The following is a 12443-nucleotide window of genomic DNA, read 5'->3' on the forward strand; positions in this document are numbered from 1 at the left end:
AGACTGTGAGAGAGTGTTCCAGGGAAAAGTAATACAAAAAACACAAGACTAGACAAGGACACAAGAGGCTAAGCAGGGAAGCTAAGGGAGAGAAGCTAATACCAAAAAAGTGGACCACATCAGTCCAGCTCTGAGGTCTTTACTCTGGCTGCCTGTCCGTCTTTGAAGTTCTGATGCTGGTCTATATATAGACCAGCATTAGGCTTAAATTTTTTTAAATCAATTTTAAATCATGCTTTTTATTTGTTTTTGTTTTTTAGTGTCTCTGTAAAGCACTTTGAATGGCCTTGTTGTTGAATTGTGCTATATAAATAAACTTGCCTTGCCTTACTGAATATTATGTCACTTATTTATGTGCAAATGTTTAATAATGAAGAACATTAAAACATTACTGTTGACCACATGTCAGCAAAGTTATGTGACATTAGTGATGTTTGTACTAACTTGATTTTAAAGCCTTTAAAATATTCGCTGTTCAATAGTTGACCTTAATCTTACAGAGAATGTGATGATTTTATGGAAAATTAAAGTCAGTCATATATCCACAAACACAACAAGCTGAAAGTCAGTGATGCTGCTCGGTTTGCAGTCCTGAATATCACGGCACAAGCAGGATTCACTGCACTGTTAATGTTAGCTATGTTATATTGCTGCCTCTGTTCGGTGGTGTCGAGCCAAACGGACTTTAACGTGTGTTTGAACGAGCTGACGGTTCACTCGTTAAGCTGAAAGAAAGATGCCTCCAGGCAAGGTTGAACATGTTGCGTGTGCCGTCTGAACTGGATTTCAGTCTAAACTGATGTCCGTGTTGGTCCTGCAGAGAATCAGAGTTGGAAAAGTTGTTAATGTAGCAAAAAACAAAATGTAATGCATTTTGTTCATAAACTCTTTAAAGCCATGATCTTTTTTTATCGCTGTCACTGGAGTGGGTAAATGAGTCTGCAAAGTTAAAAAAACAGATTTACATTTATTGTTTATTACTTTTATCGAACATCATCCCATCCCATTTATACACATTTAAGAAATAACGTGGAAAATATCCTTTTGTTTGCATTTGGAGACTCGGCATTTGAACCATCCCAAATACCTGCACCAGGGAACCAAATCCTCAAGCCGGTAAAAAGGTCAAGGACACAGTTACACGATCGCTAAACTAACCTGTTTTTGAATAAAAGAAAACGAAATAAGCATGAGCCTTGGAATCTCGGTTTTAAAAAAAAAAGAAGCACTACAAATTACTTTTCTTATGTTTAGTATACAGTAGTTGCTGCTCACACTCTGAGTTGCACTAATGTGTCTGCCATACGTCCCAAATAGACAGACCGCACGCGCACTCATGCTGGACACCTCCTGACCTTATTTCCACGAGCCCTCGACTCAGCTGCAAAGTGCTTACGGGGTCAGTTTCATCAGAATTATCTGCCGTCATTCAGACATATGTTGAGCATTGAATTTTCCATCAAACCATAAAGGGATGCCAGAATTAAACAGAACATAGGATGTAAGTTAAGGAAATATAAGTTTGAATATGGAGCACATCTCCTTCAGCGTTCACAATAATGGGTTGCATTTCTCTCAGTCAACTGACTGTTTAGGAGGAAAAGCAACTAATAGTTAGTGGGCTCTGTGAGTTGTTGTTTTTTAATCACACTAGGAGTGAACAAAAGCAGAAAAAAACCCTGTAAAGATGCAGACTGTGAAAGTCTGGTTTATACTATAAATCTTACCAGCTGTAGCTGGGGTTTTTTTGTGTTTTAAGTTATAAGCACGTGTCAAGACTTCTGTCTCCCAGCAACATTGCCGACGTGATCCTTCTTTTTTGTTCCCTATTAATGATCTACGGTAATTTGTGATATTGCCCCCATAAAATAATAAGGCTTTAATGAAATCATTGCGATACAGAGATTTGGATTCTTGTGTAGTAGAAGTAGATAAAAAAGAAACTTTGTCAAGATTGGATGTACTTCTGTGTTTACCAACTGCTCCTCAGTCCAAACTGACTTTATGGTTCATACGTGTCAACTCAGGGAACTCCTGCCGTGACCTCCCCTCTGTGAGCGCAAACACACACACACACACACACACACACACACACACACACACACACACACAGAAAGACAGAAACAGAGAGATCATTAATGCAGAGGATTGCAGCAGCTCTTGGATTTTCACTCTCTGCTGGATTTTAGATGAACAGTTACATAAATCTCGCTCCAAATTTTTCACCTTTTCTTCAATTAAGATGTGTCTTTAAATCCTTCCTAGTTCGAATAGTTTATTCACATAGTAAAAAAGTAGCTCGGGAACTCAGTAAGTAGAAACAGCAATAGTTTAAAGACTATTCTAAAATAAAGAGGATTTCATCATCTGCAGTTTGTGAAAACTGCAGTTAAAAACAAATCAGTAAATTCACAAATGATGGACTCTTTTCAGAGGTACGCTTCATGTACTGATTAACATACACTTAAAAGATGTACATTAGGATGCACACTGGTTATGTGGATTTGCTATATGAATATGCTCAAGAGTCTGTTTGAGCTAAAAAACTTGAAATATATACATATAATTTTAAATCAGTAACATAGATAAAATGTTTTTGGATAACAAACGAGTCACATTTTAAACACTGTTTGAATAATCAAAGAGACATTTTATAAAGCGCAGGCTACAACAGACATGCTTACTGGGAGCAGAGAAACACGCTGTATTGTCTCTTTTGCATAAGCCACACCAGAAACGCTCTGTGGGGACAGCAAAGTCTGCGCCGTCAAGTGTCTAGACCCTCCACGCCGGGATCTGCCGCACAACCTCGCACTGGTCCCCAGGGGCACGGCAAACTTGTAAGCCCTAGTTCAGCTCCCGAAAAAGATGCTTGAGTTGTTCTTGTGTCCAACAAAAATGAGTTGTAATATGTTTTATTTTTAATGTTACTGCGTTGAAGTTAGCACAATTTAAATTAAAAAAAAATATTAGACTCTTAAATGATTGGCATCTTGACGTGGACTCGGTGAATGGCTTAAAAACTAATACATTGTTTTACATCTTGTGCACTTGAGTACACTCTAATGAAACTCGAAAAGTGGGATAAATCCAGACACAGATTATGGTGATGATGACTCGGCATTTGTTAGGGAGGAGTGTAAGTATACAGGGAGTGCAGAATTATTAGGCAAATGAGTATTTTGTCCACATCATCCTCTTCATGCATGTTGTCTTACTCCAAGCTGTATAGGCTCGAAAGCCTACTACCAATTAAGCATATTAGGTGATGTGCATCTCTGTAATGAGAAGGGGTGTGGTCTAATGACATCAACACCCTATATCAGGTGTGCATAATTATTAGGCAACTTCCTTTCCTTTGGCAAAATGGGTCAAAAGAAGGACTTGACAGGCTCAGAAAAGTCAAAAATAGTGAGATATCTTGCAGAGGGATGCAGCAGTCTTAAAATTGCAAAGCTTCTGAAGCGTGATCATCGAACAATCAAGCGTTTCATTCAAAATAGTCAACAGGGTCGCAAGAAGCGTGTGGAAAACCAAGGCGCAAAATAACTGCCCATGAACTGAGAAAAGTCAAGTGTGCAGCTGCCAAGATGCCACTTGCCACCAGTTTGGCCATATTTCAGAGCTGCAACATCACTGGAGTGCCCAAAAGCACAAGGTGTGCAATACTCAGAGACATGGCCAAGGTAAGAAAGGCTGAAAGACGACCACCACTGAACAAGACACACAAGCTGAAACGTCAAGACTGGGCCAAGAAATATCTCAAGACTGATTTTTCTAAGGTTTTATGGACTGATGAAATGAGAGTGAGTCTTGATGGGCCAGATGGATGGGCCCGTGGCTGGATTGGTAAAGGGCAGAGAGCTCCAGTCCGACTCAGACGCCAGCAAGGTGGAGGTGGAGTACTGGTTTGGGCTGGTATCATCAAAGATGAGCTTGTGGGGCCTTTTCGGGTTGAGGATGGAGTCAAGCTCAACTCCCAGTCCTACTGCCAGTTTCTGGAAGACGCCTTCTTCAAGCAGTGGTACAGGAAGAAGTCTGCATCCTTCAAGAAAAACATGATTTTCATGCAGGACAATGCTCCATCACACGCGTCCAAGTACTCCACAGCATGGCTGGCAAGAAAGGGTATAAAAGAAGAAAAACTAATGACATGGCCTCCTTGTTCACCTGATCTGAACCCCATTGAGAACCTGTGGTCCATCATCAAATGTGAGATTTACAAGGAGGAAAACAGTACACCTCTCTGAACAGTGTCTGGGAGGCTGTGGTTGCTGCTGCACGCAATGTTGATGGTGAACAGATCAAAACACTGACAGAATCCATGGATGGCAGGCTTTTGAGTGTCCTTGCAAAGAAAGGTGGCTATATTGGTCGCTGATTTGTTTTTGTTTTGTTTTGAATGTCAGAAATGTATATTTGTGAATGTGGAGATGTTATATTGGTTTCACTGGTAAAATAAATAATTGAAATGGGTATATATTTGTTTTTGTTAAGTTGCCTAATAATTATGCACAGTAATAGTCACCTGCACACACAGATATCCCCCTAAAATAGCTAAAACTACAAACTACTTCCAAAAACATTCAGCTTTGATATTAATGAGTTTTTTGGGTTCATTGAGAACATGGTTGTTGTTCAATAATAAAATTATTCCTCAAAAATACAACTTGCCTAATAATTCTGCACTCCCTGTATTTGACTTTAATCAACTCTGCAGTGGCTCCAAGACAAAGTCCAGCATAGAGCGGCTGAGTGAATGTGGTCTGGACTCTGTGGAGGAGAGTCATGGTTTCAGAGACTCTGTAGAAAGTCAGAATACCTGCTCTGTGATCCAGGTACACTCCTACTCTGGAGGACCGAGGACCTGAGAAGTCAGTTTGGACTTTGTTGTGTCGAAATTTGAAACTTCCTATGAACCAATATAATGCCCAAGATTTGTCATTGTTTCCAAATAAACATTCATTGATACTCCCTGCTCTGCTGATATTCTTGTATGCGACTGCTACGCAAACTCCTCCCCCTCTCCACTCGACCTCCCAGTAACAACGTCCAGTCAGACTCTCTCTACTCAGGACCTGATGACATCCAGTGAATCTGTCTGGATGATAAGAGTAAGACTGTTGTTCTTTTATTCTTGTTACTTTTCTGTTCCCCTCAGATAATAACAGATGTGTGTTTGCTGTGTTTGGATCCAGTGTGATTTCATGTGAATATTTTAAGAATCCAGCTCTGGTCTTTGGCTCTGGTGGTGACAGTAAAACATCCTCTTCAGTGACTGTCAGTGAGATGTTTGTCCATTCCTCTCTCAGAATGTCCTGTAGTTTATCTCTGGTCTCTGACACAGCTGCTGTCACATCCTCAAAGTACCTCAGAGGACGAATATTGATGCTGGATGAGTGTGTAGACTCACTGAGTGCTGACAGTGAGGGGTAGTTGTGTAGAAACTGGTTGTGATCCTCTGTGTGTGAGAGCTGCTCCAGCTCGCCGTCTTTCCTCTTCAGCTCAGCGATCTCCTGCTCCAGCTTCCCCTTTTTATTTACTGCTCACATCAACTTTTAAGCTTGTTAACACTTTCTTCTATATAAATAAACTTCACTTTAGAAATGTCAGAGTTCTCACTGCAGTTAACAAACAGTCCTTCAGTTTCAGTCAATGCAAGAGGACAATGATCCTAAACATACAGATAAGGCAGCCGCTGACTTGATGCTTATGTTGCATTTAAGTTTATGTTCATTTCAATTGTTTCTCTCCCTCAAGCACCATCAGAGGTAAGAGGGTGCAGCAGGTGTAGTAGTTGGTATATGAGACAGTAAACAAATTAAAGAGTTTTCAAACACATTCATCTCCACAAAAATGTGATAAATGTTTGACAGGAATAAAAAGAAACTCTGATCCTTCTTTAAAAGTATTTTTCTGTTATTATGGTCGAGTTGATCACACAAAATCATCTTGAGCAGGGACGTGGCTAAATACAGGTATGTGAGAACCAGTCTCCACTGACTGACTGCAGCATTGTACGTGTGACCTGGAGATACTGGATATTAGAACTTGGTGGTCTGTAACAGCAGCCCACTAGTACAGGTTTCACAGGAGGAAGCTGGACCTGTAACCACAGAACTTCCAGTTGGACCAACAGTCACAGCAAGAATCAGCATCTGCACATTTATCATCAAGAGCAGCAGGGGGCGCTGTTACACACAGAGGCAGGTTCTCTCCTAAATTTGTCCAGAACGAGAGCTGAGCAGCTTTTTCTGTGAGTCAAAGTATTTCTAACAAAATACAGCAGATCACAGAGCCTGTGTCAGCTCAGCTATCAGAATCAAACAGTGAAGCTGACCTGTGTAAGTCAGCAGGTCAGACAGTATGTTAATGAGGGGAAATCTACAAACCAGTAATGAACTTTTCATAAACCACATTTAATACAAATCTATGATACGTCCATAAGTCTGCACCGTCTGAAACCTCCTCACATTTCAGCCCTCATTTCTCATCATATTGTAATCTACAGTTATTTATGGTTCAATGAGTTTTGCTTGGAGTTTCCAGCTTTTGAGAGAATTATTTACATCACTGAAGTATTTATGATCCCCCTGGTATAAAAAAAGCTTCACAGTAAAATCTCATCTTTCTAACATTCACACTGAAACATGTTTACTAAACTGCATGATAAACACAGCTGAACACAATGTCCCCAGAAACATGTTTTATTATCAGAAACAGACAAAAAGAATCAGCTTTCCTGACCTACAGTTTGATGGTTCAAAAGCACGAAGGACAAAAAAGTAAAGAATTCAAATGTAAGAAATCTGTCCTCTCCTCATCCTCCCCACCACCCTCAGGGTGACCTTCATACACACGCACACACACACACACACACCACACACACACACACAGAATTATGGCTGCACTCTCAGGATGGCATTTTGTTTATCTTATTTGATAAACATTTCCTTCCCCTTCATTCTCATTGGCCTCGTGGGTGGATCATGTTTGGAGGCCTTCCCAACAACTAAAAAGATAATGCAGCAGTGCTGCTCGAGGTCGTTCCCAGATGAAACAGTCTTCTTATCATCCAGGAGGAAGGAGGAACCACAGAAGGAGAGAATCTCACATTGAAGCTGAACCTGTGACCAGACTGGACTCTCACAGACAAATTCATGTTGTTGTTTACAGCTGTCTGCCAGCAGGAACACACACTGTGATGAGACTATAAAACTCTTTCTGGTGTTTATCTGTGTGCGTCCACCTGTTCTCCACTGTGTACAGTGTGTAAATGTTGTGATTGTAACTCTCCACCTGCAGTAAAGACTGCAGCTGTTGTAGCAGAGACATCCTGTTTCCACTGCAGTTAGCTCTGAGCTACATGTTACTGCTGGTTTCTTCAGGTGAGTCACAAGGAACTGTGACCAAGTGGTCGGCGGGGCTAGATGAAAACTAATAAAAACGACAACCCCACTTTTCAGTTATTTATTTGTAAAAAATGTTTGGTATCATGTATGATTTTTGTTCCACTTCTCACGTGTACACCACTTTGTATTAGTCTTTCACGTGGCATTCCAATAAAACTGATTCATGTTTGTGGCTGTAATGTGACAAAATGTGGGAAAGTTCAAGGGGGTCGAATACTTTTGCAAGCCACAGTATGTTATTAAACACTTTGGTCAGAGCGGTTTCAGTGCTGTGGTTCTGTCTAAAGCCTGACTGGAAGGCATCATAGCAGTTATTCTGTGTTAAGAAGTAATTGAGCTGTTGAGAAACTGCTTTTTCAATAATCTTACTTAAAAATGGGAGATTTGAGATCGGCCTGTAGTTGTTCATTTGTGTCTTGTCAAGATTGTCCTTTTTCAGTATAGGTTTAATTACAGCAGTTTTTAGTGGTTCTGGAAACACACCTGACATTAAAGAAAAGTTGACGATCTGTAACAGGTCTGACTCCAAAGTCTTTGAGACCTTTTTGAAAAAACTTGTTGGCAGGACATCTAAACGGCAAGAGGAGTTCAGTTGACCTAAGATGTCCTCCAGGTCTTTGCTGTTAATAGGGTGAAACTGTTTGATGGTGTTTAAACAGTTTTTCGGTGGACGCAGTACATATCCTGGATCTGCTGTTGATGTACCAATTGCTTGTCTAATCTTTTGGATTTTGTCTGTAAAGAATTTGGCAAAGTCATTGCAGGCCATGGTCGAATGAAGTTCAGCTGCCACTGACACAGGAGGGTTTGTTAGCCTGTCAACTGCAGAAAATAAGACCCGAGCATTATGACTGTTTTTGGTGATGATGTCAGAGTAGTAGGACCTCCTTGCACTCTTCAGCTGTAAATTATAATTGTGAAGTTTCTCTTTATAGATGTCATAATGAACCTGGAGGTTTGTTTTTCTCCATCTGCGCTCAGCTTTCCTACACTCTCTTTTTTCATTTTTCACCAGTGTGGAGTTTCTCCATGGAGACTTCTTCCTTCCAGAGATAACCTTCACCTTAATGGGAGCAATAGTGTCCATTACATTTAACATTTTAGCATTGAAGCTATTGATGAGCTCATTGACTGAACCTCTGGACAGGCCAGGTGTTAAGGGGAAGACCTGGTTAAAGATCTCACTACTGTGTTCAGTTATACACCGTTTTGTGATCACTGCTGTTGATATATTTGTGTGGGCTGAGATTTTACTTTCAAAGAAAACACAGTAATGATCAGACAGGCCCACATCAGACACAGTAACCTTTGAAATGCTCAGGCCCTTGGAGATCAGTAGGTCAAGAGTGTGTCCTCTATTATGTGTGGCCTCTGTTACATGCTGAGTCAGCCCAAAGTTGCCCAGAGTGTTACTCAGGTCTTTAGTCCCTTTGTCCTGAGGGTTGTCCACATGGATGTTAAAATCCCCAACAGTAATTACACAGTCGAAATCCCGCAACCCCTCCTCCTCTCCTGCTCACCCTGGCCTCACTAATAAAACTGTAGTTAGGAGGGGTCGTCTCGATGAGAACAGCTCCACTGTTACTTTGGTCCAACCAAGTTTCAGTTAAAAACATAAAATCAAGGCTGTGCTCAGTGATTAAATCATTAATTAAAAATGTTTTCCCAGCTAAAGATCTAACGTTTAATAAAGCCAACTTAAGTGTTTTAGAGGTATTATTTGCCCCCTCGTGTTTGGGAGCAGTCTGTGGCACACAAGGTATGTTTACTATATTTAAAGATCTCTTAGAGTGCAGCTCTCTGTGTTTTGACCAGGCCACATGTCTCCTTCTGTCACCTAAAAGTACAGAAATTTAAAAACCTTCTAATAAACAGGGTCCCAGCTTCTCCTGGGAAAAGTCACCACTGCCATAATCCTCACAGCCTGGACCCTCCACACATCACACTGCGGACACAGAGCATGAAGGTGGTAAGGAGGAACTAAGGTGGGCGGGGCTGGGCAATGTAGCTTTGATTGCTCTGTTGAGGGCGGGGCTCGATGGCGAACCTTTGGCCAATCTGGTGGGGGGTTTATGGAGGAAAAAAAGGGATTGGGCCTGGGGGTAGATCTGAGCCCAGCATTGACCCGCTCCATCATCTCCTCAGTGAATTTCAGGTGTGGGGAGGAGGGAGAAAGGGAGGGGGATGAGGGTGATGGCCTGTCAGGGGTTTGGGGGACTGGGGAAGGTCGTGGTCCCTGGTCCTGGTTGTTGGTGTTGTTGAAAGAGTTGGAGGCAAATAGGGACCCCGCTTCTTGCCTCAGATGTCTCTCCTTTCTGAGGCTCTTCCCAGGTGGGGGCAGATGAGGCTCCTCTTCAAGGTTTCTGCTGGGCTTTGTCTGTTCTTGGAGTACTGTTTGTTCCGCTTTGTGAGATAACTCCTCGTTTATCTCAGCCTTGGCACCAAGCACAGATGGATGACGTATGGAATAAAACAAGTTGGAGGTGAACAGTTTCACCCCTGACTTGTTAAAATTAAATCCATTTGCTTTAAACAGATGCCTGCATTCCCAAAAAATATTAAAATTGTTGATAAAATGCACTGAGTGGTCAGCACCAATGTTCCCCCTAAGATGCGCACGTGCGCAATTGCGCACTGCTGGCACGGTCTCTGCGCACAGAAAATCTGCGTTGCGCACAAAAAAAAATCTAACCTGAATTGAAATTAAAATTAATACTTTAACAATTCTGTTTTGCAGTGTTAGTCAGTAAGTGACTGGCTGCTCCTGTATGGGATTAGAACGATGCTACCTTATCCTATAGCCCAGCCAATAATGCGATTCACATTCGTATATACGCAGCCAATCAACGTGGTTGACAGGCTATGACAGCGTCCTTATGTGCCAACACCGGAGTTTTAGCAAAGCAGCGTGGCTGATGTGGAGTGAAGCCACGTTAATGACAACGTGTACAACCATTGGAGATGTGAGCAGGACAGACGGAACAATTGACGGGAAAAGTGTGGATCTTTATACCAGTTTTTAAATGGTGTTGATAGGCCACGTAAAACCAGAGTTGTGATTAAAAAAAAATATGCAATGTTTGGTTTTCTTCTTGAATACTACCGTTGTTTATTTTTACTGCGGAAAGAAATGGTAAAAACGGCGTTTTATAAGAAAAAAAGGCTCGAAAGCAAAGCACTCTCCGCCTGTGAGCAAAAACAAACCCCCACCCCCGTCTCCCTTTCCTATTCGTCCAAAAAAGTACCATGTCGACTAATCAAAAAATGATATGGCAACGTGGCATCTAGTTGTTAAGAAACGGGGGGAAGTTTTAGGAGTGACAGCGTGTTTTGAGATGTGAGAGATTTGAGACGTTTAGCGCACATCTTGTGTAGTTAGTGTGTAGTGTGGTCAGTTGTGTAGTTTTGTTGTGTGTGTCAGAACAATGAGGCGACTGCTGAATGTTACAGGTGTTACAGGAGTGATACATCTCCTGTTGTCAGGCCTGCAGGTATCAGGCTGTTGTTCTCCTTTATCTCATAGTGGACAGAAATTATGTTTTGGAGTGGCACAAATAATTTGTGTGGCATCAAATTTGATGCAGAACAGCTGATTGTTCTGTAAATAGTTTGAAATGTTTATTTAAAAATGCTTTGGCTGCATTAAAAAAAATAGCTGCAAAAAACTTTGTTGTTTGCCAAACTGAGTTACTTTTTTGAGGAGTAACTATATAATTAATTGCCCAGCATTGGTCATTATATACTATATTTTGCAGACAGAGAGTTACAGGACTCTCTCCCAGACCACAGACTCATAATACAAGTCAGAGCTTTATAAAAAGAAAAAAAGAAAGTTGTGTTTTCGAAATTGGAGTTCAAGTGATTTTTACTTCCAATAGTGTTAACATACGACACAGGTCAATGGCTAGATTTTTTTTTTTTACATTTTCATTGTAAATGGGCTAAAGCAGTTTAAAAGTAGTCTAACATAAATGTAAATGCTGTAATTTGATTATCTTAATAAACCATGTAACTTGGATGGATTAGATGCCGGTGTGACCACAGTGCACACGTCTGATGTCGCTCACAGTGGTCCAAGGGATCGCTCAGGGAGTTTGTGTGTTCGCTCAGACACATGAAAAATTAGAGGGAACAGTGGTCAGCACATGCTGATATAAGCCATTTATTCAGTGCAAACAACCTGCTGAATCTCTTGTCTCTTCCTCTGACGGGCGGTACAGGTCCACTGATGAATGCAGCTGCATTCAGAGAGTTTACAATAATCCAGTAAAGTCCCGTTTCAGATCCTCCAACTGTTGTTTGGACACATCGTTTGACCCTGTATGCAGAACAATGTTTGTCACAGTTGGATATTCATCTGCAATTTGAAGAATTCTCTTCTTTAGGTTGTCGACCATATCCTTAGGAAAGCAGAGGACTTTGGTTTTCTTATCACACATCCTTTGTACATCCTTTACGGCAGAGTCACCCACAATCAGAGTTTCAGGCCTAGCCTTTAGCTTTCCCTGTGGCCTTTTACTTTTCAACAGATTTTCAGACCTTACTTCGCTACTTTTAGGTGGATGGTTGTCCGATATAGATCCAGGGTCCTTTGATAGTGGAGCAAATCTGTTCTGCAGTTTCACATTCAGTTGTTTTGTAGGTTTGTTGTTAACCTTCCTATTGACGGTTGTCCAGTCCTGTTTGAAGGACTGAGTCATGACCCCTGTATACAGGGGTAGAAGTGAAGGCCAGTCGGTTTCAGAGATTTCAGCTCGCTGTTGTTCTCCTTTATCTCATAGTGGACAGAAATTATTTTTTGGAGTGGCACAAATAATTTGTGTGGCATCAGATTTGATGCAGAACAGCTGATTGTTCTGTAAATAGTTTGAAATGTTTATTTAAAAACGCCTTGGCTGCATTTAAAAAAAAATATAGCTGCAAAAAACTTTGTTGTTTGCTAAACTGAGTTACTTTTTTTGAAGAAGTAACTATATAATTAATTGCCCAACATTGGTCATTATATACTGTATTTTACAGACAGAGTTACAG

The 12443-nt window shown here is 41.1% G+C and overlaps 1 protein-coding gene across 1 annotated transcript; it reads right to left on the reverse strand.

Moving 5' to 3' along the window:
* Positions 1-786: 786 nt before the first annotated feature.
* LOC120434753 (tripartite motif-containing protein 16-like) lies at positions 787-12112 on the reverse strand. Its single transcript, XM_039603077.1, has 3 exons — positions 11965-12112; positions 4690-5542; positions 787-814 (listed from the first exon to the last, which is right to left on the reverse strand). The coding sequence occupies exons 1-3, from the start codon at positions 12110-12112 to the stop codon at positions 787-789; spliced, it is 1029 nt and encodes a 342-aa protein (XP_039459011.1).
* Positions 12113-12443: the final 331 nt, after the last annotated feature.

This window comes from Oreochromis aureus, linkage group 3 (genome assembly GCF_013358895.1).
Source record: "Oreochromis aureus strain Israel breed Guangdong linkage group 3, ZZ_aureus, whole genome shotgun sequence".
Classification (NCBI taxonomy): Eukaryota; Metazoa; Chordata; class Actinopteri; order Cichliformes; family Cichlidae; genus Oreochromis; species Oreochromis aureus.